Consider the following 26,216-nt stretch of genomic DNA (forward strand, 5'->3'; position numbering starts at 1 on the left):
CCGCAGCTTCAGAGACAAGTGCATCGGGAGCAAGTCCACAGGAAGCAGTAGCAGCCACCAGAGCTCCGGCACCCGCCGTCACCCCGGCAGCCACCATGCCCCCTGCACTGCCACCACCCAGCACTCTCTCTGGGAGAGACGCCTCCCCCTCATGGAAAGCACAGGATGACATCATCGCAGGGTTCCCCTCTGTATCCATGGCACCAGACACAATCCCAGAAGTTTCACCTCCATCATGGCCCACGATATCCATCACTTCTTCCGCAGTCTGGCTGCCCACCTCCATGTCTTCCACTGGAACTATGAGCCCAGATGCCGCCACAGAACCCGTTCTGGTATGGACTCTAGCAGTGCTTTTTCCTTTTGCAATAGAGCCTGATCCTGCAACATTTTAATCCTCTTTTTAACTGCAGCCAAAGTGTCATTCAGCTCCCAAAGTTCATCTTTCAGGGCAACTCTCTCCCATCTGCTGCTACTGTTACGCCTTCTTTTTTTTTATAAGTAATACGGGAGTATATACGGTTCTGCTCCATTCTTAATGCCTCTAGACTCATATTCATGTATTTATCACTAGAGGATGATGAATCCTCCAGGCTGCAATCAGAAACCTCAGCATCTCCACCTGCAGCACTAACCCCCGCCTCACCACAGGCAAGTTCATTCACCTTATCAGCTCCCTGAGTTACCTCACTCAGAGAGCCGGCATCCTGTGGTTTGGGGGTCTCCAGTTGGGGATCCTGTTTCATCACCGGACCCACAATTACTGGAAACGCTGTACTGTCCAAATCCTCCAGCACTGAGGCTTCCACTGCAATCGGTAGGTCAGAATTCCCAGGGCCTCCCTCAGGCCTTGCAGCCAGGGACTCTCCGTCATCCTCCTCCCCAGGAGGATCCATCCTCCCCTGGGAGGCTCCCAGGGGAAACACTGCAGGCTTTTAAGAAGAACCAGGGCCTAGGAGCTATACACTGTGTACCTGTGTATAATGCCCACATGCTGCACCTGTGTATAATGTCCACTTGTATATACTGCTGCACCTGTGTATAATGTCCACATGTATATACTGCTGCACCTGTGTATAATGCCCACATGTATATACTGCTGCACCTGTGTATAATGCCCACATGTATATACTGCTGCACCTGTGTATAATGCCCACATGTATATACCGCTGCACCTGTGTATAATGTCCACATGTATATACCGCTGCACCTGTGTATAATGCTACTTGTATATACTGCTGCACCTGTGTATAATGTCCACATGTATATACTGCTGCACCGGTGTATAATGCCCACGTGTATACCGCTGCACCGGTGTATAATGCCCACGTGTGTATACCGCTGCACCGGTGTATAATGCCCACATGTATATACCGCTGCACCTGTGTATAATGCCCACATGTATATACCGCTGCACCTGTGTATAATGCCCACATGTATATACTGCTGCACCTGTGTATAATGTCCACGTGTATATACCGCTGCACCTGGGTCTAATGCCCACGTGTATATACCGCTGCACCTGGGTCTAATGCCCACGTGTATATACCGCTGCACCTGGGTCTAATGCCCACGTGTATATACCTCTGCACCTGGGTCTAATGCCCACGTGTATATACCTCCTGCGCCTGGGTCTAATGCCCACGTGTATGTACCTCCTGCACCTGGGTCTAATGCCCACGTGTATATACCTCCTGCACCTGGGTCTAATGCCCACGTGTATATACCTCCTGCACCTGGGTCTAATGCCCACGTGTATATACTTCCTGCACCTGTGTGTAATCCTTGGGCTCATATATTGTGTGTAAATCTGGCTCTGGTACTAGCCAGTGCCTCCTGATAAATGTACCTCACCGCATGTCCCTGGTGTGTATGTCTGGTAGGTACATTGAGTAGAAAGGAGGTAACCATAATGCAGAGGTAAGTGTGCCCGTTACAGGACAGGTGCACTGTGTGGGTTGGGATGAGTGTGTCTATTGGCACAATAGTAATAATACAGGGACATGACTGGGGAGGTGAGGGGATGTGGGAGTGTCACAGTGACATCACTTATATCTATAGTAATAATACAGGTACATGACTGGTGAGGTGAGGGGACCTGGGAGGTTCACAGTGACATCACATATCTATATTAATAATACAGGGACATAACTGGGTAGGTGAGGGGATCTGTGAGTATTTACAGTGATGTCTCCCCCATTTCGCAGAGTTACACAGCAGTTAAGACATCCGGTGAGTGTGAGACACCGAGCAGCCATCCCCGTGTGTCAGGAGGACTGCGCAGGACCCAGAACCCTATCACGGTGCCTCCACCTCACTCACTGACACATGAGACACATTGACCAGAAGATCCTGGAACTCCCTAACAAGATCATTCAGCTGCTGACTGGAGAGGTGACTGCTGGGAATAGGACATTATACAGTAACACCAGGGGATGTGTCTGGGTGATGACTGGAGAGATGACTGCTGGGAATGGGACATTATACAGTAACACCAGGGGATGTGTCTGTGTGATGACTGGAGAGGTGACTGCTGGGAATGGGACATTATACAGTTACACCAGGGGACGTGCTGGGTGAGACTGGAGAGGTGACTGATGGGAATGGGACATTATACAGTAACACCAGTGGATGTGTCTGGGTGATGAATGGAGAGGTGACTGCTAGGAATGGGACATTACACAGTAACACCAGGGGACGTGTCTGGGTGATGACTGGAGGGGTGACTGCTGGGAATGGGACATTATACAGTAATACCAGGGGATGTGTCTGGGTGATGACTGTATCACTGTGTGTGTCAGGATGTCACTGTCTATGTCTCCATGCAGGAGGGAGAGTGTATAGAGGAACACAGGGGTCTTTACATGGACGTGATGATGGAGAATCACCGGCCCCTCACATCACTGGGTAAGAGGACACTGTCATGTATTGTACAGGGTAGAGCAGGTATGGGGGCCCCCTATATACACACATCATCTGATAATCACATATATACACTGTACTCAGTCACTGTGTGTCTCCTACAGATGGGCCCAGTAACAGAGATTCTCCAGAGAGATGTCCCCGTCCTCTGTATTCCCAGGATTCTACAGAGGAGAATCACAGGATCCCACAGGAGGATCAGGTAGGTGGGATTTAGGGTCTCTCCAATATACCAAAGTGACTGTCACTATGTGATCTGTAGAGAAGCTGTGTGTCTTATACACTGATATTATACTGTTTCACCTCAGTTTAATTTTTGTGTTTTTAGGTAAAACGTTTGTCTGTTATTAAAACAGAAGATATAGAGGGAGAAGAAGAGACGTATGTGACTGATATAAAGGCAGAAGATACAGAGGGAGAAGAAGAGACGTATGTGACTGATATAAAGGCAGAAGATACAGAGGAAGAAGAAGAGACGTATGTGACTGATATAAAGGCAGAAGATCTAGAGGGAGAAGAGACGTATGTGACTGATATGAAGGCAGAAGATATAGAGGGAGAAGAAGAGACGTATGTGACTGATATAAAGGCAGAAGATATAGAAGGAGAAAAAGAAACGTATGTGACTGATATAAAGGCAGAAAATATAGAGGGAGAAGAAGAAACGTATGTGACTGATATGAAGGCAGCAGATACAGAAGGAGAAGAAGAGACGTATGTGACTGATATGAAGACAGAAGATATAGAGGGAGAAGAAGAGACATATGTGAGGGGTGATCAGCAGTGTAAGGAGGAGGAGATCCCTACAGATATCAGCACAGGTGAGTAATAAACACTTATTATACAAAAGAGTCACATATTCTCCTTTTTCAGTCACTACAGCAATCTCTTATCCTGCACCCTCCTCTGTCAGTACAGACTAATGTATTTTGCCAGTGGGGGAGTCAGGAACAATCAGCCCCTATTATACTCCTGCTCTCCCCCTCTCAACATGTCACTGTGTGTTACCAGCCCAGAGATCTGACCAGTCTCCTCCCCACACACTCTGGTGTATCTCATACATCAGGAGCCATCAGCCCCTATTATACTCCTGCTGTCCCCCTCACATCATGTCACTGTGTTACCAGCCCAGAGATCTGACCAGTCTCCTCCCAACACTCTCTGGTGTATCTCATACATCAGGAGACATCAGCCCCTATTATACTCCTGCTCTCCCCCTCACATCATATCACTGTGTGTTACAGGACGATAGTATAAGGTATATAGTTACTGGAAGAGAAGCGTCACATAAATGTCCTGTAAGTTAGAACAGTATGGACACTGATCAATGTTTCCATCAGTAGTTACTGGAGAAAAGTCTCCGAGTATTCTCAGACAACGAGTGTGCCAGGAAAGCAATGGGAAGGTGGCAGAGGTGGGAAAGCTGATATATTGTGTAGAGAGAGTCACCTCACGCGTTCCATGTAGCAGGCTAAGAGTATACAGTGGCCGAATAGCTGAGACAGAGGCAGGATGGTCCAAGGGCCTGGTCCCTACATCAGGAAGTCTTCCAGCTACTGATAGAAAGATTTGGGCTTCTTCAAGTAGACATTATGGCAGCAGCTCATGTCACCTGTAGTAATCCCACATGATCTCTCAGTGTTATACTCCAGTCCAATCATCCTAGTTTTAATAAAATAAATAAACATAAAAGCAATGCTTACAGGTAATAATGTCATTTATAGAGTTGTATATTATACACTGTAACACCATGGGTCTCGTTTACTCGTTTTATAGTAATTTGCCATTTTCAATTATAATCTTTACAAGATTAATATTGTTCCAGAAAATGACACATTTCCATAATGTATTTTATTTCCAGCAGATGGACACACAAGCAGGAATATCTCAGAAGGACATCTAATGTTATCCCCGGATTGTGACATAAAAGATAATGACAGTAGACAGGATTCTCCAGGAGCTAACCCCATTACCCCAATTATACATCCAGCTCTATCAGCTGATCCCTCTGATCCTGGGAAATGTTCTCCTGATCACTCTGATATTGGTGCATCTGTTACAGCTCTGACAGTAGATACAGAGTTTCCATGTGCTATAGATGCCAAATGTTTTACACAGAACACAAAGCGTATTAACCCTCAGACAGCTAAGGCAGGTGAGAGGCAATTTCCGTGTTCTGAGTGTGGGAAATGTTTTACATACAAATCAGCTTTTGTTACACATCAGAGATATCACACAGGTGATAGGCCATTTCCGTGTTCTGAGTGTGGAAAATGTTTTATACAAAAATCACGTCTTGTTATACATGAGAGAAGTCACACTGGTGAAAAACCATTTACATGTTCTGAGTGTGGAAAATGTTTTATTCAAAAATCAACTCTTGTTATACATGAGAGAAGTCACACTGGTGAGAAACCATTTCCATGTTCTGAGTGTGAGAAATGTTTTATATATAAGTCACAACTTGTTAGACATGAGAGAAGTCATACAGGTGAGAAACCATTTCCATGTTCTGAGTGTGGAAAATGTTTTATTCAAAGATCAGCTCTTTTTATACATAAGAAAAGTCACACAGGTGAGAAACCATTTCCATGTTCTGAGTGTGGGAAATGTTTTGTACAGAAATCAGTTCTTGTTGCACATCAGAGAAGTCACACAGGTGAGAAACCATTTCCATGTTCTGAGTGTGGGAAATGTTTTGTACACAAATCAGTTCTTGTTACACATCAGAGAAGTCACACAGGTGAGAAACCATTTCCATGTTTTGAGTGTGGGAAATGTTTTGTACAGAAATCAGTTCTTGTTGCACATCAGAGGAGTCACACAGGTGAGAAACCATTTCCATGTTCTGAGTGTGGGAAATGTTTTGCACAGAAATCACATCTCGTTAGACATGAGAGAAGTCACACATGTTCTGAGTGTTAGAAGTAAATCAGCTGTTTCACACAATAGACATCACACAGGTGAGGAACCTTTTTAATCTAATCACCATTGCCATGCAGTGTTCCTCAAGGTCCTGTCCTATCTTCTATGCTTCTTGCAATATACATGCTGCTACTGAGTGAAACAATCAGACGTCATGCCCTGGTCTACTACTGCTGTCCTGATGACCTCTTTTTTGCTCTGTGTACTCGGAACCCAATACCAATCCTAAGCGGCTGTCTAGCTGAGCTCCAGGTGTGGGTGATACCAGTTGGCTGTGACCCAGTTGTGGTGAAACATGTCCTTATGATAGCGTCTCACCTACAAAAGGCAGGGCTACAGCGTTACCAACCAACATGGGGGAAGCTTCTGTCTGACCTCTCATTACACAACGTATCCTGATCCCGGCTCTATGTGACCTCTCACATCTATCACTTGTGTCACATTACATCTTATACCTGTAGTTTTATGTTTCTGTTGTTTCCCTGTTATCTGTTCGGTAAGATCACCTGCTCTCATTGTGTGTGTGGGGGGAGGGAGGGGGGTCACTTTCTAGCATGAGTGGTAGTTTCTGGAATTGGATCGCCCAGAGGAGTGTGGGAGTACCATCCTGGAGGTGATGAAGGGGTAAGTGCCTATTACCTAATGATGGGGATACGGTCTGGCTGTCACGTTCCTGGTACACACCTCTTCTCTGCCTAATAATGAGTGCCACTTTACATATGTGCAGCTGTACCAGTGTCACCCCACATCTGTATCTCACAGGCTGTCACATAAGCCCCTATATCTGTTGTAGATGCAGTAATCAGCCTTTGGGCACAGCACTCCCAAAGCCTGGTAGACGGCTGCGTTGACTCTGGACTTAATAAAGCACAGTGGACCAACACCAGCAGATGACATGGTTCCCTAAATCAACACAGACTGCGGAAACTTCACACTGGACTTCAAGCATCTTGGATTTTGTGCCTCTCCTTTCTTCCTCCTCCATACTATGGGACCTTGGTTTTCAAATGAGATGCAAAATGTGTTCAAATCAGAAAAGTGGACTTTGGACCACTGAGCAACAGACCTGTTCTTTTTTTACTTTAGCCCAGGTAAGACGCTTCCTACTAGGCCATTTTAGAGCACTTCATACATCCTTCAGCAGACAAGCTTTATGGAGATGCGGACGTAATTTTCCAGCAGGACTTGGCACCTGCCCACACTGCCAAAAGTACCAAAACCTGGTTCAATGACTTTGTTTTCTGTGTTGGATTGGCCAGCAAACTCACATGACCTGAACCCCATAGAGAATCTATGGGGCATTGCCAAGAGAAAGATGAGACATGAGATTGAACAATGCAGATGAGCTGAAGGCCGCTATTGAAGCATCCTGGTCTTCCATAACACCTCAGCAGTGCCACCGGCTGATAGAATCCATGCCACGCCGCATTGAGGCAGTAATTCATGCAAAAGGGCCCAAACCAAGTACTGAGTACATATGTAGGATTATACTTTTCAGAGGGCCAAAATTTCTGTATTTAAAATCCTTTTTTTATTGATTTTATGTGATCTAATTTTCTGAGATTTGGGATCTGGGGTTTTCTTAAGCTGTAAACCACAATCATCAAAATTATAACTAATAAATGCTTGAAATATCTCACTTTGCATGTAATGAGTCTATATAATATAGTAGTTTCACCTTTTAAGTTGAATTACTGAAATAAATGAACTTTTGCACGATATTCTAATTTTCTGAGTTTTTCCTGTACGTCTTTCTGCTGCTGATTCCTCTCCCAATGCAGCCATGCATCTGACTAGCCTTCCTCATTGCTTTGTTACATTGCTTATCTGTCTTTATGTCACCTGAAAAAGTGATACTGTTCTTAGCCTTCAGATTTATGAGACCCAAGTGCATAATTTTGCATTTTTTGGCATTAAACTGTAATTGCCATACTCTTGACCATTCCTCTAGTCTCCCTAGATTCTCAGTCATTTGTTTTATCCCTCCCGGTGTATCTACCCTGTTGCATGTGTCATCTGCAAAAAGGCCTACTATGTATTTAATGCATACTTGCCTACCCTCCCGGAATGGCCGGGAGGCTCCCGAAAAACGCGTGACCCTCCCGGCCCCCCGGAAGAGCAGGCAAGTCTCCCGATATCCGCGGGTCACCCCCTGCCCTCCACCCACTTAACGAGTAAAGTGGGCGGTCCGGGTAGGCGATGACGCGATTCTTGTTGAATCACGTCATCGTAACCACGCCCCCTGCTGTATAATGCTACGTTCCACCTCTGGCCTGTCACGTCAGCTCACTGCCCGCCCCATCCCGCAGAGCCGACGGACTTCTCTCTCCCAGAGAGAGCAGCCCAGAAGTCAGAAACTATGATTTAATGCCATTTGCAATCTCACAAATAAAGATATTAAAAAGCACTGGTCCAAGTACAGATCCCTGGGGTACTCCACTGGTATCATTTCCCTCCTGGGAATGCACTCAATTTACTACAACTCTCTGTTTTCTATCATGTAACCAAGATCTTATCCATTCAACAATCTTAGTATCCAATGCCAAGCTTTTGAGTTTATTTAGCAGTCTACGATGTGGAACAGTGTCAAAAGCCTTGCTAAAGTCTAGATAAGCTATATCTACGGCTCCACCTTTATCCATCACTTTAGTCACACAGTCAAAAAGTCAATAAGGTTTGACATGATCTCCTATCAGTGAATCCATGCTGTTTGGGATTCTGTGAATTGCTGGATTTGAGATAATCTACAACTCTTTTCTCTGACGTCCTGAGTGGATGCTGGGACTCCGTAAGGACCATGGGGAATAGCGGCTCCGCAGGCGACTGGTCACAACTAAAGAAAGCTTTAGGACTACATAGTGTGCATTGGCTCCTCCCCCTATGACCCTCCTCCAGACCTCAGTTAGAATCTTGTACCTGGCTGAGCTGGATGCACACTAGGGGCTCTCCTGAGCTCCTAGAAAAGAAAGTATAATTTAGTTTTTTTATTTTCAGTGAGATCTGCTGGCAACAGACTCACTGCTACGAGGGACTAAGGGGAGAAGAAGCGAACCTACCTGCTTGTAGCTAGCTTGGGCTTCTTAGGCTACTGGACACTATTAACGCCAGAGGGATCGAACACAGGGCCCGACCTCGATCGTCCGGTCCCGGAGCCGCGCCGCCGTCCCCCTTACAGAGCCAGAAGCAAGAAGATGGTCCTGAAAATCGGCGGCAGAAGACTTCGGTCTTCAACAAGGTAGCGCACAGCACTGCAGCTGTGCACCATTGCTCCTCATGCACACCTCACACTCTAGTCACTGATGGGTGCAGGGCGCTGGGGGGGGGGGGCGTCCTGAGCAGCAATATTAACACCTTGGCTGGCAAAAAAATCACAATATATAGTCCCAGAGGCTATATATGTGAAAAATACCCCTGCCAGAGTTCCAGAAAAAAGCGGGAGAAGCCCGCCAAAAAAGGGGCGGGGCTATCTCCCTCAGCACACTGGCGCCATTTTTCCCTCACAGCTCCGCTGGAAGGATCGCTCCCAGGCTCTCCCCTGCAGTGTCAAGCTACAAAAGGGTAAAAAAGAGAGGGGGGGCACTAAATTTAGGTGCAGTAGTGATATATAAGCAGCTATAAGGGAAAATCACTCAGTTATAGTGCTCATCCCTGTGTTATAAAGCGCTCTGGTGTGTGCTGGCATACTCTCCCTCTGTCTCCCCAAAGGGCTTTGTGGGGTCCTGTCCTCTGTCAGAGCATTCCCTGTGTGTGTGCGGTGTGTCGGTACGGCTGTGTCAACATGTTTGATGAAGAGGCTTATGTGGAGGCGGAGCAGGTGCCGATAAATGTGATGTCACCCCCTGCGGGGTCGACACCTGAGTGGATGGATTTATGGAAGGAATTATGTGAAAGTGTCAACTCCTTACATAAAAGGTTTGACGACATACCAAATATGGGACAGCCGGCTTCTCAGCTCGTCCCTGCCCAGGCCTCTCAAAAGCCATCAGGGGCTCTAAAACGCCCACTACCTCAGATGGTGGATACAGATGTCGACACGGATACAGACTCCAGTGTCGACGACAATGAGACTAATGTAACTTCCAATAGGGCCACACGTTATATGAATGAGGCTATGAAAAATGTGTTACACTTTTCTGATATTAACCCAGCTACCACAAAAAAGGGTATTATGTTTGGGGAGAAAAAGCTTCCAGTGGTTTTTCCCCCATCTGAGGAATTAAATGAAGTGTGTGAAGAAGCGTGGGCTTCCCCCGATAAAAAACTAGTAATTTCTAGAAAGTTACTGATGGCGTACCCTTTCCCGCCAGAGGATAGGTCACGTTGGGAGACATCCCCTAGGGTGGATAAAGCGCTCACACGTTTGTCAAAGAAGATGGCACTACCATCTCCGGATACGGCTGCCCTAAAGGAGCCTGCTGATAAGAAGCAGGAGGCTATCCTGAAGTCTGTATATACACACTCAGGCATTATACTGAGACCAGCTATTGCTTCAGCATGGATGTGCAGTGCTGCAGCTGCGTGGTCAGATTCCCTGTCGGAAAATATAGATACCCTTGACAGGGACACTGTATTGCTAACCATAGAGCATATAAAAGACGCAGTCTTATACATGAGAGATGCACATAGGGATATTTGCCGGCTGGCACCTAAAATAAGTGCAATGTCCATTTCTGCCAGGAGAGGGTTATGGACTCGGCAGTGGACAGGGGATGCAGATTCTAAAAGGCACATGGAAGTTTTGCCTTATAAAGGTGAGGAGTTGTTTGGGGATGGTCTCTCGGACCTTGTTTCCACAGCGACAGCTGGGAAGTAAGCTTTTTTACCCCATGTTCCCTCACAGCCAAAGAAAGCACCGTATTATCAGGTACAGTCCTTTCGGCCCCAAAAAGGCAAGCGGGTTAAAGGCGCGTCCTTTCTGCCCAGAGGTAGAGGGAAAAAGCTGTAGCATACAGCCAGTTCCAAGGAACAAAAGCCCTCCCCCGCTTCCTCTAAGTCCACCGCATGACGCTGGGGCTCCACAGGCGGAGCCAATTATGGTGGGGGCCCGTCTCAAGAACTTCAGCAATCAGTGGGCTTGCTCACGGGTGGATCCCTGGATTCTTCAAGTGGTGTCTCTGGGGTACAAGCTGGAATTCGAGACGTCTTCCCCTCGACGTTTCCTCAAATCTGCCTTGCCAACAACTCCCCCAGACAGGGAGGCTGTGCTAGAGGCAATTCACAAGCTGTATTCCTAGCAGGTGATAGTCAAGGTGCCCCTTCTTCAACAAGGTCGGGGTTACTATTCCACAATGTTTGTGGTACCGAAACCGGACGGTTCGGTGAGACCCATTTTAAATGTGAAATCCTTGAACACTTATATAAAAAAATTCAAGTTCAAGATGGAATCGCTCAGGGCGGTTATTTCAAGCCTGGACGAGGGGGATTACATGGTATCACTGGACATCAAGGATGCTTACCTGCTTGTCCCCATTTACCATCCTCACCAGGAGTACCTCAGATTTGTGGTACAGGATTGTCATTACCAATTCCAGACGTTGCCGTTCGGTCTGTCCACGGCACCGAGGGTATTTACCAAGGTAATGGCCGAAATGATGATACTCCTTCGAAAAAAGGGAGTTTTAATTATCCCGTACTTGGACTATCTCCTGATAAAGGCGAGGTCCAGGGAGCAGTTGGTCGGGGTAGCACTATCTCGGGAGGTGCTACAACAGCACGGTTGGATTCTAAATATTCCAAAGTCACAGCTGGTCCCTACGACACGTCTACTGTTCCTGGGGATGGTTCTGGACACAGAACAGAAAAAAGTGTTTCTCCCGGAAGAGAAAGTCAAGGAGCTGCCATCTCTAGGCAGAGGCCTCCTAAAACCAAAACAGGTGTCGGTGCATCACTGCACGCGAGTCCTGGGGAAAATGGTAGCTTCCTACGAAGCAATTCCATTCGGCAGGTTCCATGCAAGGACTTTTCAGTGGGACCTGTTGGACAAGTGGTCCGGATCACATCTTCAGATGCATGGGCTGATAACCCTGTCTCCAAGGACCAGTGTGTCTCTGCTGTGGTGGCTGCAGAGTGCTAATCATCAAGAGGGCCGCAGATTCGGCATACAAGACTGGGTCCTGGTGACCACGGATGCCAGCCTTCGAGGCTGGGGGGCAGTCACACAGGGAAGAAACTTCCAGGGACTATGGTCAAGCCAGGAGACTTCCCTACACATAAATATTCTGGAACTGAGGGCCATTTACAATGCCCTAGGTCAGGCAAGACCCCAGCTTCAAAACCAGCCGGTACTGATTCAGTCAGACAACATCACAGCAGTCGCCCATGTAAACCGACAGGGCGGCACAAGAAGCAGCATGGCGATGTCAGAAGCCACAAGGATTCTCCGATGGGTGGAAAATCACGTGTTAGCACTATCAGCAGTGTTCATTCCGGGAGTGGACAACTGGGAAGCAGACTTCCTCAGCAGGCACGACCTCCACCCGGGAGAGTGGGGACTTCATCCAGAAGTCTTCCAGCTGATTGTAAACCGTTGGGAACGGCCACAGGTGGACATGATGGCGTCCCGCCTAAACAAAAACTAGAAAGATATTGCGCCAGGTCGAGAGACCCTCAGGCAATAGCTGTGGACGCTCTAGTGACACCGTGGGTGTATCAGTCGGTTTATGTGTTCCCTCCTCTTCCTCTCATACCCAAGGTACTGAGGATAATAAGAAAAAGAGGAGTAAGAACTATACTCATTGTTCCCGATTGGCCAAGAAGAGCTTGGTACCCGGAACTTCAAGAACTGATCTCAGGGGACCCATGGCCTCTGCCGCTCAGACAGGACCTGCTGCAGCAGGGGCCCTGTCTGTTCCAAGACTTACCGCGGCTGCGTTTGACGGCATGACGGTTGAACGCCGGATCCTAAAAGAAAAGGGCATTCCGGAGGAAGTCATTCCTACGCTGATTAAAGCTAGGAAAGATGTGACCGCAAAGCATTATCACCGCATATGGCGAAAGTATGTTGCGTGGTGTGAAGCCAGGAAGGCTCCAACGGAGGAATTTCAGCTGGGTCGATTTCTGCACCGGATCCTGAAGGAAAAGGGCATTCCGGAGGAAGTCATCCCTACGCTGATTAAAGCTAGGAAAGAAGTGACCGCAAACCATTATCACCGTATATGGTGAAAATATGTTGCGTGGTGTGAGGCCAGGAAGGCCCCAACGGAGGAATTTCAGCTGGGCCGTTTTCTGCACTTCCTACAGTCAGGGGTGACTATGGGCCTAAAATTGGGTTCCATTAAGGTCCAGATATCGGCTCTGTCGATTTTCTTCCAGAAAGAATTGGCTTCACTGCCTGAAGTTCAGACGTTTGTTAAGGGAGTGCTGCATATTCAGCCCCCTTTTGTGCCTCCAGTGGCACCTTGGGATCACAACGTGGTGTTGGATTTCCTAAAGTCACATTGGTTTGAGCCACTTAAAACCGTGGATTTGAAATATCTCACTTGGAAAGTGGTCATGCTGTTGGCCTTGGCTTCGGCCAGGCGTGTATCAGAATTGGCGGCTTTGTCATGTAAGAGCCCTTATTTGATTTTCCATATGGATAGGGCAGAATTGAGGACTCGTCCCCAGTTTCTCCCTAAGGTGGTATCAGCTTTTCATTTGAACCAACCTATTGTAGTGCCTGCGGCTACTAAGGACTTGGAGGATTCCAAGTTGTTGGACGTAGTCAGGGCCCTGAAAATTTATGTTTCCAGGACAGCTAGTGTCAGGAAAACTGACTCGCTATTTATCCTGTATGCACCCAACAAGCTGGGTGCTCCTGCTTCAAAGCAGACTATTGCTCGCTGGATCTGTAGCACGATTCAGCTTGCGCATTCTGTGGCTGGACTGCCGCATCCAAAATCAGTGAAGGCCCATTCCACGAGGAAGGTGGGCTCTTCTTGGGCGGCTGCCCGAGGGGTCTCGGCTTTACAACTTTGCCGAGCAGCTACTTGGTCGGGGTTAAACACATTTGCAAAATTCTACAAGTTTGATACCCTGGCTGAGGAGGACCTGGAGTTCGCTCATTCGGTGCTGCAGAGTCATCCGCACTCTCCCGCCCGTTTGGGAGCTTTGGTATAATCCCCATGGTCCTTACGGAGTCCCAGCATCCACTTAGGACGTCAGAGAGAAAAAGATTTTACTCACCGGTAAATCTATTTCTCGTAGTCCGTAGTGGATGCTGGGCGCCCAACCCAAGTGCGGATTGTCTGCAATACTTGTATATAGTTATTGTTTAACTAAAGGGTTATTGTTGAGCCATCTGTTGAGAGGCTCAGTTATATTTCATACTGTTAACTGGGTATAGTATCACGAGTTATACGGTGTGATTGGTGTGGCTGGTATGAGTCTTACCCGGGATTCAAAATCCTTCCTTATTGTGTCAGCTCTTCCGGGCACAGTATCCTAACTGAGGTCTGGAGGAGGGTCAGAGGGAGGAGCCAGTGCACACCAGGTAGTCCTAAAGCTTTCTTTAGTTGTGTCCAGTCTCCTGCGGAGCCGCTATTCCCCATGGTCCTTACGGAGTCCCAGCATCCACTACGGACTATGAGAAATAGATTTACCGGTGAGTAAAATCTTATTTTCTCTAACGTCCTAGTGGATGCTGGGGACTCCGTAAGGACCATGGGGAATAGATGGGCTCCGCAGGAGATAGGGCACTCTAAGAAAGAATTAGGCCTACTGGTGTGCACTGGCTCCTCCCTCTATGCCCCTCCTCCAGACCTCAGTTAGAATCTGTGCCCGGACAGAGCAGGGTGCATTTTAGTGAGCTCTCCTGAGTTTGCTAATAAGAAAGTTTTTTGTTAGGTTTTTAATTTTCAGAGAGCTTCTGCTGGCAACAGACTCTCTGCTACGTGGGACTGAGGGGAGAGAAGCAAACCTACTAACTGCGGCTAGGTTGTGCTTCTTAGGCTACTGGACACCATTAGCTCCAGAGGGATCGAACACAGAAACTTAACCTAGGTCGTCCGTTCCCGGAGCCACGCCGCCGCCCCCCTCGCAGAGCCAGAAGACAGAAGCCGGCGGGTGAAGCAAGAAGATGTCAAAATCGGTGGCAGAAGACTCCTGTCTTCACATGAGGTAGCGCCATACTTGCCGACATCCTGGCTGCTCTCTGCGGGAGAGAGCAGCCAGGTCGGCTCAGCAAGGGGGCAGAGGAGGGATATGACGTGGGGAGGAGGCGGGACGGAGGCGGAGCAAGGGCGGGGCTGGGGCGGAGCAAGGGCGGGGTCACGCTGACACCCGCTTTAAGCCACGCCCCCGCTCTGTAATGCCGCGATCACCGGCATTACACGGCAGGGGGCGTGGCTATGATGACGCGATTCTGCAAGAATCGCGTCATCAACTGCCCGGACCGCCCACTTTACATACTAAGTGGGCGGACGGGCAGGGGGGACCCCCGTTTCCGGGAGACTTGCCTGCTCTTCCGTGGGGCCGGGAGGGTCACCCGATTTTCGGGAGCCTCCCGGCCATTCCGGGAGAGTAGGCAAGTATGGGTAGCGCACAGCACTGCAGCTGTGCGCCATTGCTCCCACATTACACCCACAGACTCCGGTCACTGTAGGGTGCAGGGCGCAGGGGGGGGGGGGGGTGTGCCCTGGGCAGCAATTGAGTACCTCCTGGCAAAATAGGACATATATACAGCTGGGCACTGTATATATGCATGAGCCCCCGCCAGTATTTACACAAAACCGCGGGACAGAAGCCCGCCACTGAGGGGGAGGGGGTTCTTCCTCAGCACTAACCAGCGCCATTTTCTCTCCACAGATCCGCAGAGAGAAGCTCCCCAGGCTCTCCCCTGCACGGTAGAAGAGGGTAAAAAGACAGGGGGGGGCACATAAATTTGGTGCAAAAACAGTATACAGCAGCTACTGGGTTAACACTAAGTTACTGTGTGATTCCTGGGACATATAGCGCTGGGGTGTGTGCTGGCATACTCTCTCTCTGTCTCTCCAAAAGGCCTTATGGGGGAACTGTCTTCAAATAGAGCACCCCCTGTGTGTGTGGTGTGTCGGCACGTGTGTGTCGACATGTCTGCGGTAAACGGCTCCCATAAGGAGGAGATGGAGCAAATATGTGTGTGAGAGGGTGTCTCCGTCGACAACGCCGACACCTGTTTGGATATGTGTAATTAAGTGCTAAGGTGAATTTATTGCACAAAAGATTAGAGAACAGACAGGAAATCTACCCATGTCTGTCCCTATGGAGCAGAAACCTTCGGAGTCTCACAATGCTCACTATCCAGAATAATAGACACTGATGTCGACACGGAGTGTGACTCCAGTGTCGACTACGATAATGCAAAGTTACAGCCAAAATGGCAGAAAAGTATTCAATATATGATTATTGTAATAAAAGATGATTTGCATATCACTGATGACTCATCTGTCCCTGACACAAGGGTACACATGTTTAAGGGGAAGAAAGCTGAGGTAAATGTCCCTCCTCATGAGGAAAAAGAGCGGGAATCTTCAGACAAGAAGCTGCAGCTTCCCACAAAGAATTCTCAGGCAGTATCCTTTCCCCACTAGGGCCAGGATATGATGGGAATATTCCCCTAGGGTGTCACGTTTGCCCAAAAGGTAACCCTGACGTAACAGCTATTCTCAGGGATCCTGCAGATAGCGTACACATTCTGGTAAACTACTCAGAACGGTGGTTGGGTCGGCATGGGTTTATAGCGCTGTGGCGGCGTGGATTAATTGAGACCCTAGTATGAACATATATGTATATATATGTATGTATGTATATATATATATATATATATATATATATATAAATAAAATATATATAAAATATAGAGATATGTTAATTTTTCAATGTGCAGATGTATTTAACGATTTGTGCTGCTCAAGATCAATTAGGGAGTCCGGAGGTGCCGTGAGTAGGGGAGGGGCAGGTACAGGTGGTGCGGCGGATGGGGAAGGAGGTCCGGAGGTGCTGCAGGTGGTGGAGGGTCAGGTGGGCGAGGGGTGGATGAGGGGGGCACCGCGGATGGAGGAGGGTGTCTGCAGATGCTGCGGGTGGAGGCAGGTGTGCGGGGAGACATATATAGGGGATGGATGGTGGAGGGGGTCTGGAGGTGCTGTGGGTGGTGGAGGGGTGGGGTGCCGCATGTGGTAGAGGGGAAGGTGCGGAGGTTTGGTGCATTGGGGAGGGGTCTGGAGGCGCTACGGGTACTGTACCTGCCAAAAAGGTAGTTGGAGGGTATGCAGTAACAGGGCCAGGACAGGGTCAGGACAGGGGTGACAGGGTCAGAATATGGGTGACCGGGTCAGGACAGGGGTGACGGGGCCAGAACAGGGGCGACAGGGCCAGGACAGAAATTACAGGGACAGGATAGGGGTGACATGGCCATGGTAGGGGCGGCAGGACCAGGACAGGGGTGACAGGGCCAGTATAGGGTTGACAGGGCAAGCACAGGGGTGACAGGGCCAGGATAAGGGTGGCAGGGCAAGGCCAGGGGTGACAGGGACATGACAGAACACGGGGCACGGGAGAGATTGGTATTAGGGACAGAACAGTGGTGACAGACAGATGTGTCTTACCGGAGTCACTGCTGCTGGCTGCTGCTGTTCCACTCCAACCTGTTGGGATCTGCTGCTGGTGGAGACTTGGCATGGCTGACTCTCTCAGGCTGGAGTCCTGCTTCCTCTGCCCGTCCGCATTCATCCCCCCCTCCTCAGTCACACACCGCAGACCTTGCGCAGCTGCCGGGCACTGTGGTAAGGGGAGACTGGGAGTGACTGGTTAGCCCCCAGGAGACGTTGTGGCTGGAGGGAGGAGGGGGTCGGAGCCTGCAAGCAGCGCAGACTTCTGCAGCGCTGCCCGCCAGCTAAAGTGTGTGAAGGATCTGGGCGAACCTCACTGCGGGCGGCAGCACTGCAGCTAGCGGTGGGGTTGCCGGGGCTGGAGATAACAGAGGCAGTAAGGAACCTGCACAGCGGCAGGTGCCCCACAAAACTGCAGCTAAGAAGTGTGGAGTGTGCTAGAAAGTGACGCTCCTCCACGCCAGACTCATAATCTGCCCCTGGGGGCATGCCAGCAGCTCACAGAGCGCTGGGCATGCCCCCTCACTGACGAAAACGGGTGCCCTCCCGTGAAGCCACGCCCTTTCATTGACCACGCCCCCTTTTCGCCGTGTGGTGTTTTGTGTGTGTGTGTGTGTGTGTGTGTGTGTGTGTGTGTGTGTCCCTCCTTCTGTCTGAAGAGTGCTGGGGAGGTATGCACCCCTGCCTGTGCCATGCCCATACCATCTGCTTCTGCTGCTGGTCTCCTATAGATTTGCCCAGTTCTGTGACTCATTTGAATAACTCCACCCAGCACTGTAACTCCGCCCAGCATTACAGCACAGAGTCGCAGATTAAGGCAAATATATAGGAGATGCTGTCTTAAGATATATATATATAATAAAGCATGCCAAAAGAGACATGTGTATACTGGGTCCTAGAGTCAAAGCTATGTCGATTTCTACTTGACGTGTCCTGTACAATATGCAATGGACAGAGGATGCCGTCATAAGAGGCATATAGAATGCTGAGGATTGTGTGGAGAAGGGTTCTCGGACCTGGTCTCCACCGCTATAGCTGGTAATTCTGATGTTTTGCCTTATATTCCTGCACAGCCTAGGAAAGCAAGTCATTATCAAATGCAGCCTTCCGAACAAAGAAATAAGAAAGTCCGAGGTGCATCCTTTCTTGCCAGAAGCGGGGGCAGAGGAAAGAAGCTGCACAACACAGCTAGGTCCCAGGAACAGAAGTCCTCCCCGGCCTCTACAAAAATCCACCGCATGTCGCTGGAGCTCCACAGGCGGAGCTAGGCCCGGTGGGGACACACTTTCGTAAGTTCAGCCACAAGTGGGTTCACTCCCTATTAGATCCCTGGGCAATAGATATTGTGTCTCCGGGATACAAGCTGGACATTGATAAGATGCCCCCTCACTGACGGCCCTGCCGGCTTCCCCCTGCGAGAGGGAAACAGGGTTAACTGCAATTCACAAGTTGTATCTTCAACAGGTGGTGGTCAAGGTTCCCTTCCTTCAACAAGGAGGGTGTTATTATTCGACCATGTTGTAGTCACGAAACCGGAAGGTTCGGTCAGACCCATATTAAATTTAAAATCCCTAAACATATACCTGGAAAGGTTCAAGTTCAAGATGGAATCACTCAGAGCGGTCATCGCAAGCCCGGAAGGGGGGGATTTTATGGTGTCTCTGGACATAAAGGATGCATACCTTCGTGTCCCCATTTATCCACCTCATCAGGCGTACCTCGATTGCGGTATGGAATTGTCATTACCAATTTCTGACGTGGCCGGTTGGTCTCTCCAAGGCCCCGAGAATTTTTACCAAGGTAATGGCGGAAATGATGGTGCTCCTGCGGACGCAAGGTGTCACTATTATCACGTTCTTGGTCGATCTCATAAGAGCGAGATTGAGAGAGCAGTTGCTGAACAGCGTATCACTTTCTCTGGAAGTGTAACGGCAACACGGCTGGATTCTATATATTCCAGAGTCGCAGTTGGTTCCTACAGCTCATCTGCCTCTTCTAGGCATGATCCCAGACACAGACAAGAAAAGGGTTTATCTCCCGATTATAGAGAGCTCAGGAGCTCGTGACACTGGTCAGGAATCTATTGAAACCAAAACTGGTGTCAGTGCATCACTGCACTCGAGTCCTGGGAAGGATGGTGGCATCATACGAGGCCATTCCCTTAGGCAGGTTCCATGTGAGGACCTTCCAATGGGACTTACTGGACGAGTGGTCTGGATCACATCTTCAGATGCATCGGTTAATTACCCTATCCCCCAGTGCCAGGGTGTCTCTCCTGTGGTGGCTGCAGAGTGCCCATCTTCTCAAAGGTCGCAGATTCGGCATTCCGGACTGGGTCCTGGTGACCACGGATGCAAGCCTCTGAGGGTTGGGGGCAGTCACACAAGGAAAACAATTTCCAAGGGCGGAGGTCAAGTCAGGAAACTTGCCTTCACGTAAATATCCTGGAATTAAGGGCCATATGCAATGCCCTAAGTCAAGCAGAGAACTTGCTTCGCAAAAAAACTGTGCTGGTTCAGTCAGACAACATCACAGCAGTGGCTCATGTAAACCGCCAAGGTGGCACAGGGAGCATAGTGGTGATGGCGGAGGCCACCAGAATTCTTCACTGGGCGGAGAATCACGTAAGAGCACTGTCAGCAGTGTTCATTCCGGGAGTGGATGACTGGGAAGCAGACTTCCTCAGCTGGCACGACCTCCACCCGGGAGAGTGGGGACTTCATCAAGAAGTCTTCACGCAGATTGCAAGGCAGTGGGAACTGCCACAGGTGGGCATGATGGCATCCCGCCACAACAAAACGCTACAGAGATATTGTGCCAGGTCAAGAGACTCTCAGGCGATAGCTGTAGACGCACTAGTGACACTGTGGGTGTTCCAGTCGGTTTATGTGTTTCCTCCTCTTCCTCTCATACCCAAGGTGCAGAGAATCGTAAGGAAAAGAGGAGTGAGAACAATACTTATTGCTCTGGATTGGCCAAAAAGGATTTGGTATCCGGAACTGCAAGAAATGCTCACAGAGGACCCATGGCCTCTGCCTCTCAGACAGGATCTGTTGCAACAGGGGCCCTGTCTGTTCCAGGACTTACCGCGGCTGCGTTTGACGGCATGGCGGTTGAACGCCGGATCCTAGCAGAAAAAAGGGATTCCGGATGAGGTTATTCCTACGCTAATAAAGGTTAGGAAGGACGTGACGGCTAAACATTATCACCGTATAGGGCGAAAATATGTTGCTTGGTGTGAGGCCAGGAATGCTCCTACAGAGGAATTCCAGCTGGGCCGTTTCCTTCACTTTCTACAGTTGTGAGTGACTTTGGGCCTAAAATTGGAGTCCATAAAGGTCCAGATTTCGGCCCTATCTATTTTCTTTTAGAAAGAACTGGCTTCTCTTCCTGAAGTTCAGACTTTTGTAAAGGGAGTGCTGCATATTCAACCGGTTTGTGCCTCCAGTGGCACCTTGGGATCTTAATGTGGTGTTGAGTTTCCTGAAATCACACTGGTTTGAGCCACTTAAAACCGTGGAGTTAAAATTTCTCACGTGGAAGGTGGTTATGCTGTTAGCCTTGGCTTCAGCTAGGCGTGTGTCAGAATTGGCAGCTTTATCACATAAAAGCCCCTATCTGGTTTTCCATATGGACAGGGCAGAATTGCGGACTCGTCCGAAATTGCTGCCAAAAGTAGTGTCATCTTTTCATATGAACCAACCTATTGTGGTGCCTGTGACTACTTGTGACTTGTAGGATTCTGAGTTATTAGATGTAGTCAGGGCTTTGAAGGTTTATGTAGCCAGAACGGCTACATAAAGTCAGGAAAACTGAGTCGCTGTTTATCCTGTATGCATCCAACAAGCTGGGTGCTCCTGCTTCAAAGCAAACTATTGCTCGCTGGATCGGTAACACGATTCAGCAGGCTCATTCTGCGGCTGGATTGCCACGTCCAAAATCAGTAAAGGCCCATTCCACAAGGAAGGTGGGCTCTTCTTGGGCGGCTGCCCGAGGGGTCTCGGCATTACAGCTTTGCCGAGCAGCTACTTGGTCGGGTTCAAACACTTTTGCAAAGTTCTACAAGTTTGTTACCCTGGCTGAGGAGGACCTTGTGTTGCTCATTCGGTGCTGCAGAGTCATCCGCACTCTCCCGCCTGTTTGGGAGCTTTGGTATAATCCCCATGGTCCTTACGGAGTCCCCAGCATCCACTTAGGACGTTAGAGAAAATAAGATTTTACTTACCGGTAAATCTATTTCTCGTAGTCCATAGTGGATGCTGGGTGCCCGTCCCAAGTGCGGACTTCTTCTGCAATACTTGTATATAGTTATTGCTTATATAAGGGGTAATTTATGGTTGCATCAAGTTTATCTGATGCTCTGTTTGTTCATTCTGTTAACTGGGTAAGCTTATCACGAGTTATACGGTGTGATTGGTGTGGCTGGTATGAGTCTTACCCTGGATTCCAAAATCCTTTCCTTGTAATGTCAGCTCTTCCGGGCACAGTTTCCTTAACTGAGGTCTGGAGGAGGGGCATAGAGGGAGGAGCCAGTGCACACCAGTAGTCCTAATTCTTTCTTAGAGTGCCCTGTCTCCTGCGGAGCCCGTCTATTCCCCATGGTCCTTACGGAGTCCCCAGCATCCACTACGGACTACGAGAAATAGATTTACCGGTAAGTAAAATCTTATTTTTAGATGTTGTTTGCAAACTCTAATCTGGTCTTCCTGTTTTTGTGGCTCACCAATGGTTTACATCTTGTGGTGAACCCTCTATATTCACTCTTGTGAAGTCTTCTCTTGATTGTTAACTTTGATACATAAAGGCCCTCATTCCGAGTTATTCGCTCGCAAGCTGCTTTTAGCAGCATTGCACACACTAAGCCGCCGCCTACTGGGAGTGAATCTTAGCTTCTTAAAATTGCGAACGAAAGATTCGCAATATTGCAAAAAGACTTCTCTGTGCAGTTTCTGAGTAGCTCGAGACTTACTCTGCCAGTGCGATCAGTTCAGTACTTGTCGTTCCTGGTTTGACGTCACAAACACACCCAGCGTTCGCCCAGACACTCCTCCGTTTCTCCAGCCACTCCCGCGTTTTTCCCAGAAACTGTAGCGTTTTTTCACACACACCCATAAAACGGCCAGTTTCCGCCCAGAAACACCCACTTCCTGTCAATCACATTACGATCACCAGAACGAAGAAATAACCTCGTAATGCCGTGAGTAAAATACCTAACAGCATAGCAAATTTACTTGGCGCAGTCGCAGTGTAAACATTGCGCATGCGCAATAAGTGGAAAATCGCTGCAATGCGAAAAAAATTACAGAGCGAACAACTGGGAATGACCACCATACTAGCAAGTCCAGCAGAAGTTACCCGGCTGTGGCCGGAGCATGGGGAGAAGGTAAGGCATCAGTTCTGCTTAGAGGGGGAACATGGACACAGCTGCACTGTTTTGGAGGCGACTACCAAACAGTCACTGATGTGGCTGCCACCTAGGGTGGTAGCTAGGCCTTCAGGATCATAGGCTAGGCCTATGATCATAGTACTAGGCCTTTGGGATCATAGGCTCCAGAGGTAGTTTGAGGCCACGATCCCTGGGATTGATGTCAGCAGTGGAGAGTCAGACTCTCCCCCGGCTGCCCCTCCCCTGGTTCATGACCAGTTTCCTCAGAGTCTCCTGCCATGAATGGTTTTCTGGCTTCCGTCTGAGACACTGTGTATCTAAAAGGACCCAGTCGCAGCATAGGCGGCTGTGTGACTGGTGCGGCAGTGTTCTCTTGTGCGTCTGTGTTCACTGTAGGTCACGGGGCGAGTGTGTACACTATTAGTGTCTGGATCCACTCAGCGTTCGCTAACGTATTGATCAGTCCTGGAAGCGGGATGAGTCTCCCTGTATCACACTCTACTGAGCCGGGTAATACAGCACTAAGTATCTAACTACCTTTTGAGTACGAATAGTTGGATAAGTGCCGGATGCATACGAGTCTAATAATTATTACTGTTGTTTCTTTTGCTATGCGTCTGAATACGGTTAAACTCCTATATAAGGTAATAGTTACATAGTTACATAATTAGTGAGGTTGAAAAGAGGCAAAATGCCCATTGGGTTCAACCTGTATTCTGTGATCAGCTGATCATATTATAATGTACCTGCTGATGTAGTGGCTTAGTACCAATTGACAACAATGATTCTTACCACTCTCAGTTTAATGTCACTGTGGTAAATGCTATAACCCTGGATTCCTTTTCCAGTTAGAAATGTGTCTAATCGGTTTTTAAATACATTTACAGAGTCTGCCATTACTATCTTCTCCGGCAGGGAGATTCACATTTTTATTGCCCTTACCGTGAAGAACCCTTTCCTACGTTGTATATGGAATTTTCTCTCCTCTAGCCTCAGCGAGAGCCCATGTGTCCTATACAGGGTCCTTTTAATAAATCCGCTGCTAGCTCCTTGTGCTGACCCTTTACATATGTGAAGATATTAATGTCACCTCTTAGTTGCTGCGTACTCCAGAGACTCTAACCCTTTAATCAATTTAGTAGCCCACCTTTGAACCCTTTCTAGTTCTCTTATCTTTTTTATAATATGGTGACCAAAATTTAACACAATATTGTGTTTTTTGTCCCAAAATGCATAATTTTGCATTTTTCTATATTGAACCTCATTCCCCATTTAGACGCCCAGGTTTCAAGTTTAAATAAGTCATTTTGTAGAGACTCCACATTGCTATCTGAATTAATTACCTTACACAGCTTAGAATCATCCACAAAGATTGACACTGTGCTTTCCAAGCGTATTCCTAGATCGTTGATAAATATATTGAACAGTAGTGGACCAAGTATGGACCCTTGTGGAATTCCGCTGACTACTGGTGCCCAGCTGGAAAACATCCCATTGACCACAACTCATTGTGTCATGTTATCCAGCCAATTACCTATCCATATACAAATAGTATATCCTAGACCAAGTTCCCTTAATTTGATGATCAGTCTCCTGTGAGGCACTGTATCGAAGGCTTTTGCAAAATCTAAATACACCACATCCACTGCTTTTCCCTGATCAAGATTCTCGCTCACTTCCTCGTAGAAACTAATTAAGTTAGTTTGACATGATCTGTCCCTTACAAACCCAGGCTTACTTTTGCTAATAATCTTATTAACCTGCAGATAATCCTCTATGCTATCCCTCTAGATACCTTCAAATAATTTGCAAAATATAGAGGTTAAGCTAACTGGTCTATATTACCAGGATTATTTTTAGTTTCCTTTTTAAATAAAGGCACTACCTCCGCTATGCGCCAATCCTTAGGTACCTTGCCTGATCTGATTGAACTGTGGAAAATCAAGTATAAGGGTTTTGCTAGCTATGACCTAAGCTCTGTAATAACCCTCGGATGAAAACCATCTGGGCCTGGTGATTTATTAATCTTTATTTTGCTTAGTCTCTCAAGGACAACAAGTATCCAGCCAAGAGTCATTACCTTCACTATCTTTATGCACTACTTTCTCTGACTGATCCTCACTTTTATTTTATCATCGTTTATCAAAGCTCCCAATCCATCTTTTAATGGGCCTACGTTCTCCTTCTTTAACGTTTTACTGTTTATGTATTTATAAAACTTTTTAGGATTGCTTTTACTCTCAATAGTGATTTGCTTTTCGTTTATAATTTTTGCTGCGATTATTACTTTTTTGCATTTTTTATTGCATTTCCTGTAATGCTGGAATGACTCCTCCCCTCCATTAGAGTTAAATGTTTTGAAAGCACGCCTCTTTTTAGCCATTGCTTCTTTGACCCCCTTATTAAGCCACATTGGTTTGTTTTTAGTAATCCTGCGTTTACTGCTCATGGGAATGAATTTGTGAATATTGCTATCAAGCAACCCTTTTAAAGCATCCCACATTTCCGTTGTGTCTTTACCATGAAACAAAACTTCCCAATCAATGTCATTTAGTGCCTGTCTCAGCATATTGAAATTAGTTTTTCTAAAGTTAAATGTTTAGTTGTTCCCTTATAGCTATGTTTCTTGAAACTGATGTCAAATGTGTTCATATAGTGATCACTGTTTCCCAAGGTCTCCCCAACTTTAGTGTTTGATATAATGTCCACATTATTGGTAATAACTAGGTCCAGAATAGTTTTACCTCTAGTTGGGTCCTCGACTAATTGAGTTAAGTATTGATCCTTTAATGTATTTAAGAACCTGCTGCTCCTAGTTTTTACACATGAATCGTTACTCCAATTTATATCAGGATAGTTAAAATCCCCTAACACTAGGATGTCCCCCATTCCCGCAGCTTTTTCAATTTGGTGTAAGAGTTGTTCCTCGTCATGTACACTAATATCCGGTTACTTGTAGCACGTGCCAATGACTAGTTTCTTTGCCTCTGTGCCCCCACTTGTGATCTCACCCCATAGCGACTCCACGTTATCTCCAGCCTCCCTGTAAATATCTTCTATTAAGTTTGGTTTTAGAGATGGTTTAACAAAGAGACATACCCCTCCTCCCCTTTTGGTAGCCCTATCCCTCCTGAAAAGAGAATATCTCTCCAAATTCGCAACTCAGTCGTGAGTCCGTCCCACCATGGTTCCGTAATACCTATAATATCATACTGAGACTTTGATACAAGCCATTCCAATTCCCCCATTTTACCCGATAGGCTTCTTGCGTTCACAAGCATACATCTTAGCTTAGCCTCTCCATTGGCCATTTGTTTTAGTGGTATCTTATCTATATTTACAAGAGCCTTTCTAGACTTACCCTTACTGACTGTTATTCTCCTCCCTCCCTTTCCTCCCATCATGCTTAATGCAGC

General features: G+C 47.7%; 1 protein-coding gene across 1 annotated transcript in view; it reads left to right on the forward strand.

Moving 5' to 3' along the window:
* The window catches only part of LOC134984888 (oocyte zinc finger protein XlCOF22-like), a 43,011-nt gene extending 36,278 nt beyond the window's left edge, over positions 1–6,733 (forward strand). Inside the window, exons 2-6 of the mRNA XM_063950363.1 lie at positions 2,208–2,394; positions 2,829–2,907; positions 3,027–3,124; positions 3,251–3,743; positions 4,787–6,733. Coding sequence (XP_063806433.1) covers positions 2,329–2,394; positions 2,829–2,907; positions 3,027–3,124; positions 3,251–3,743; positions 4,787–5,847 — 1,797 coding nt within the window. The 5' untranslated portion in view covers positions 2,208–2,328 and the 3' untranslated portion in view covers positions 5,848–6,733. The remainder of the gene's footprint in view (positions 1–2,207; positions 2,395–2,828; positions 2,908–3,026; positions 3,125–3,250; positions 3,744–4,786) is intronic.
* The last annotated feature ends 19,483 nt before the right edge of the window (positions 6,734–26,216 follow it).

The sequence above is a fragment of the Pseudophryne corroboree genome, assembly GCF_028390025.1.
Source record: "Pseudophryne corroboree isolate aPseCor3 chromosome 3 unlocalized genomic scaffold, aPseCor3.hap2 SUPER_3_unloc_9, whole genome shotgun sequence".
Taxonomy (NCBI): Eukaryota; Metazoa; Chordata; class Amphibia; order Anura; family Myobatrachidae; genus Pseudophryne; species Pseudophryne corroboree.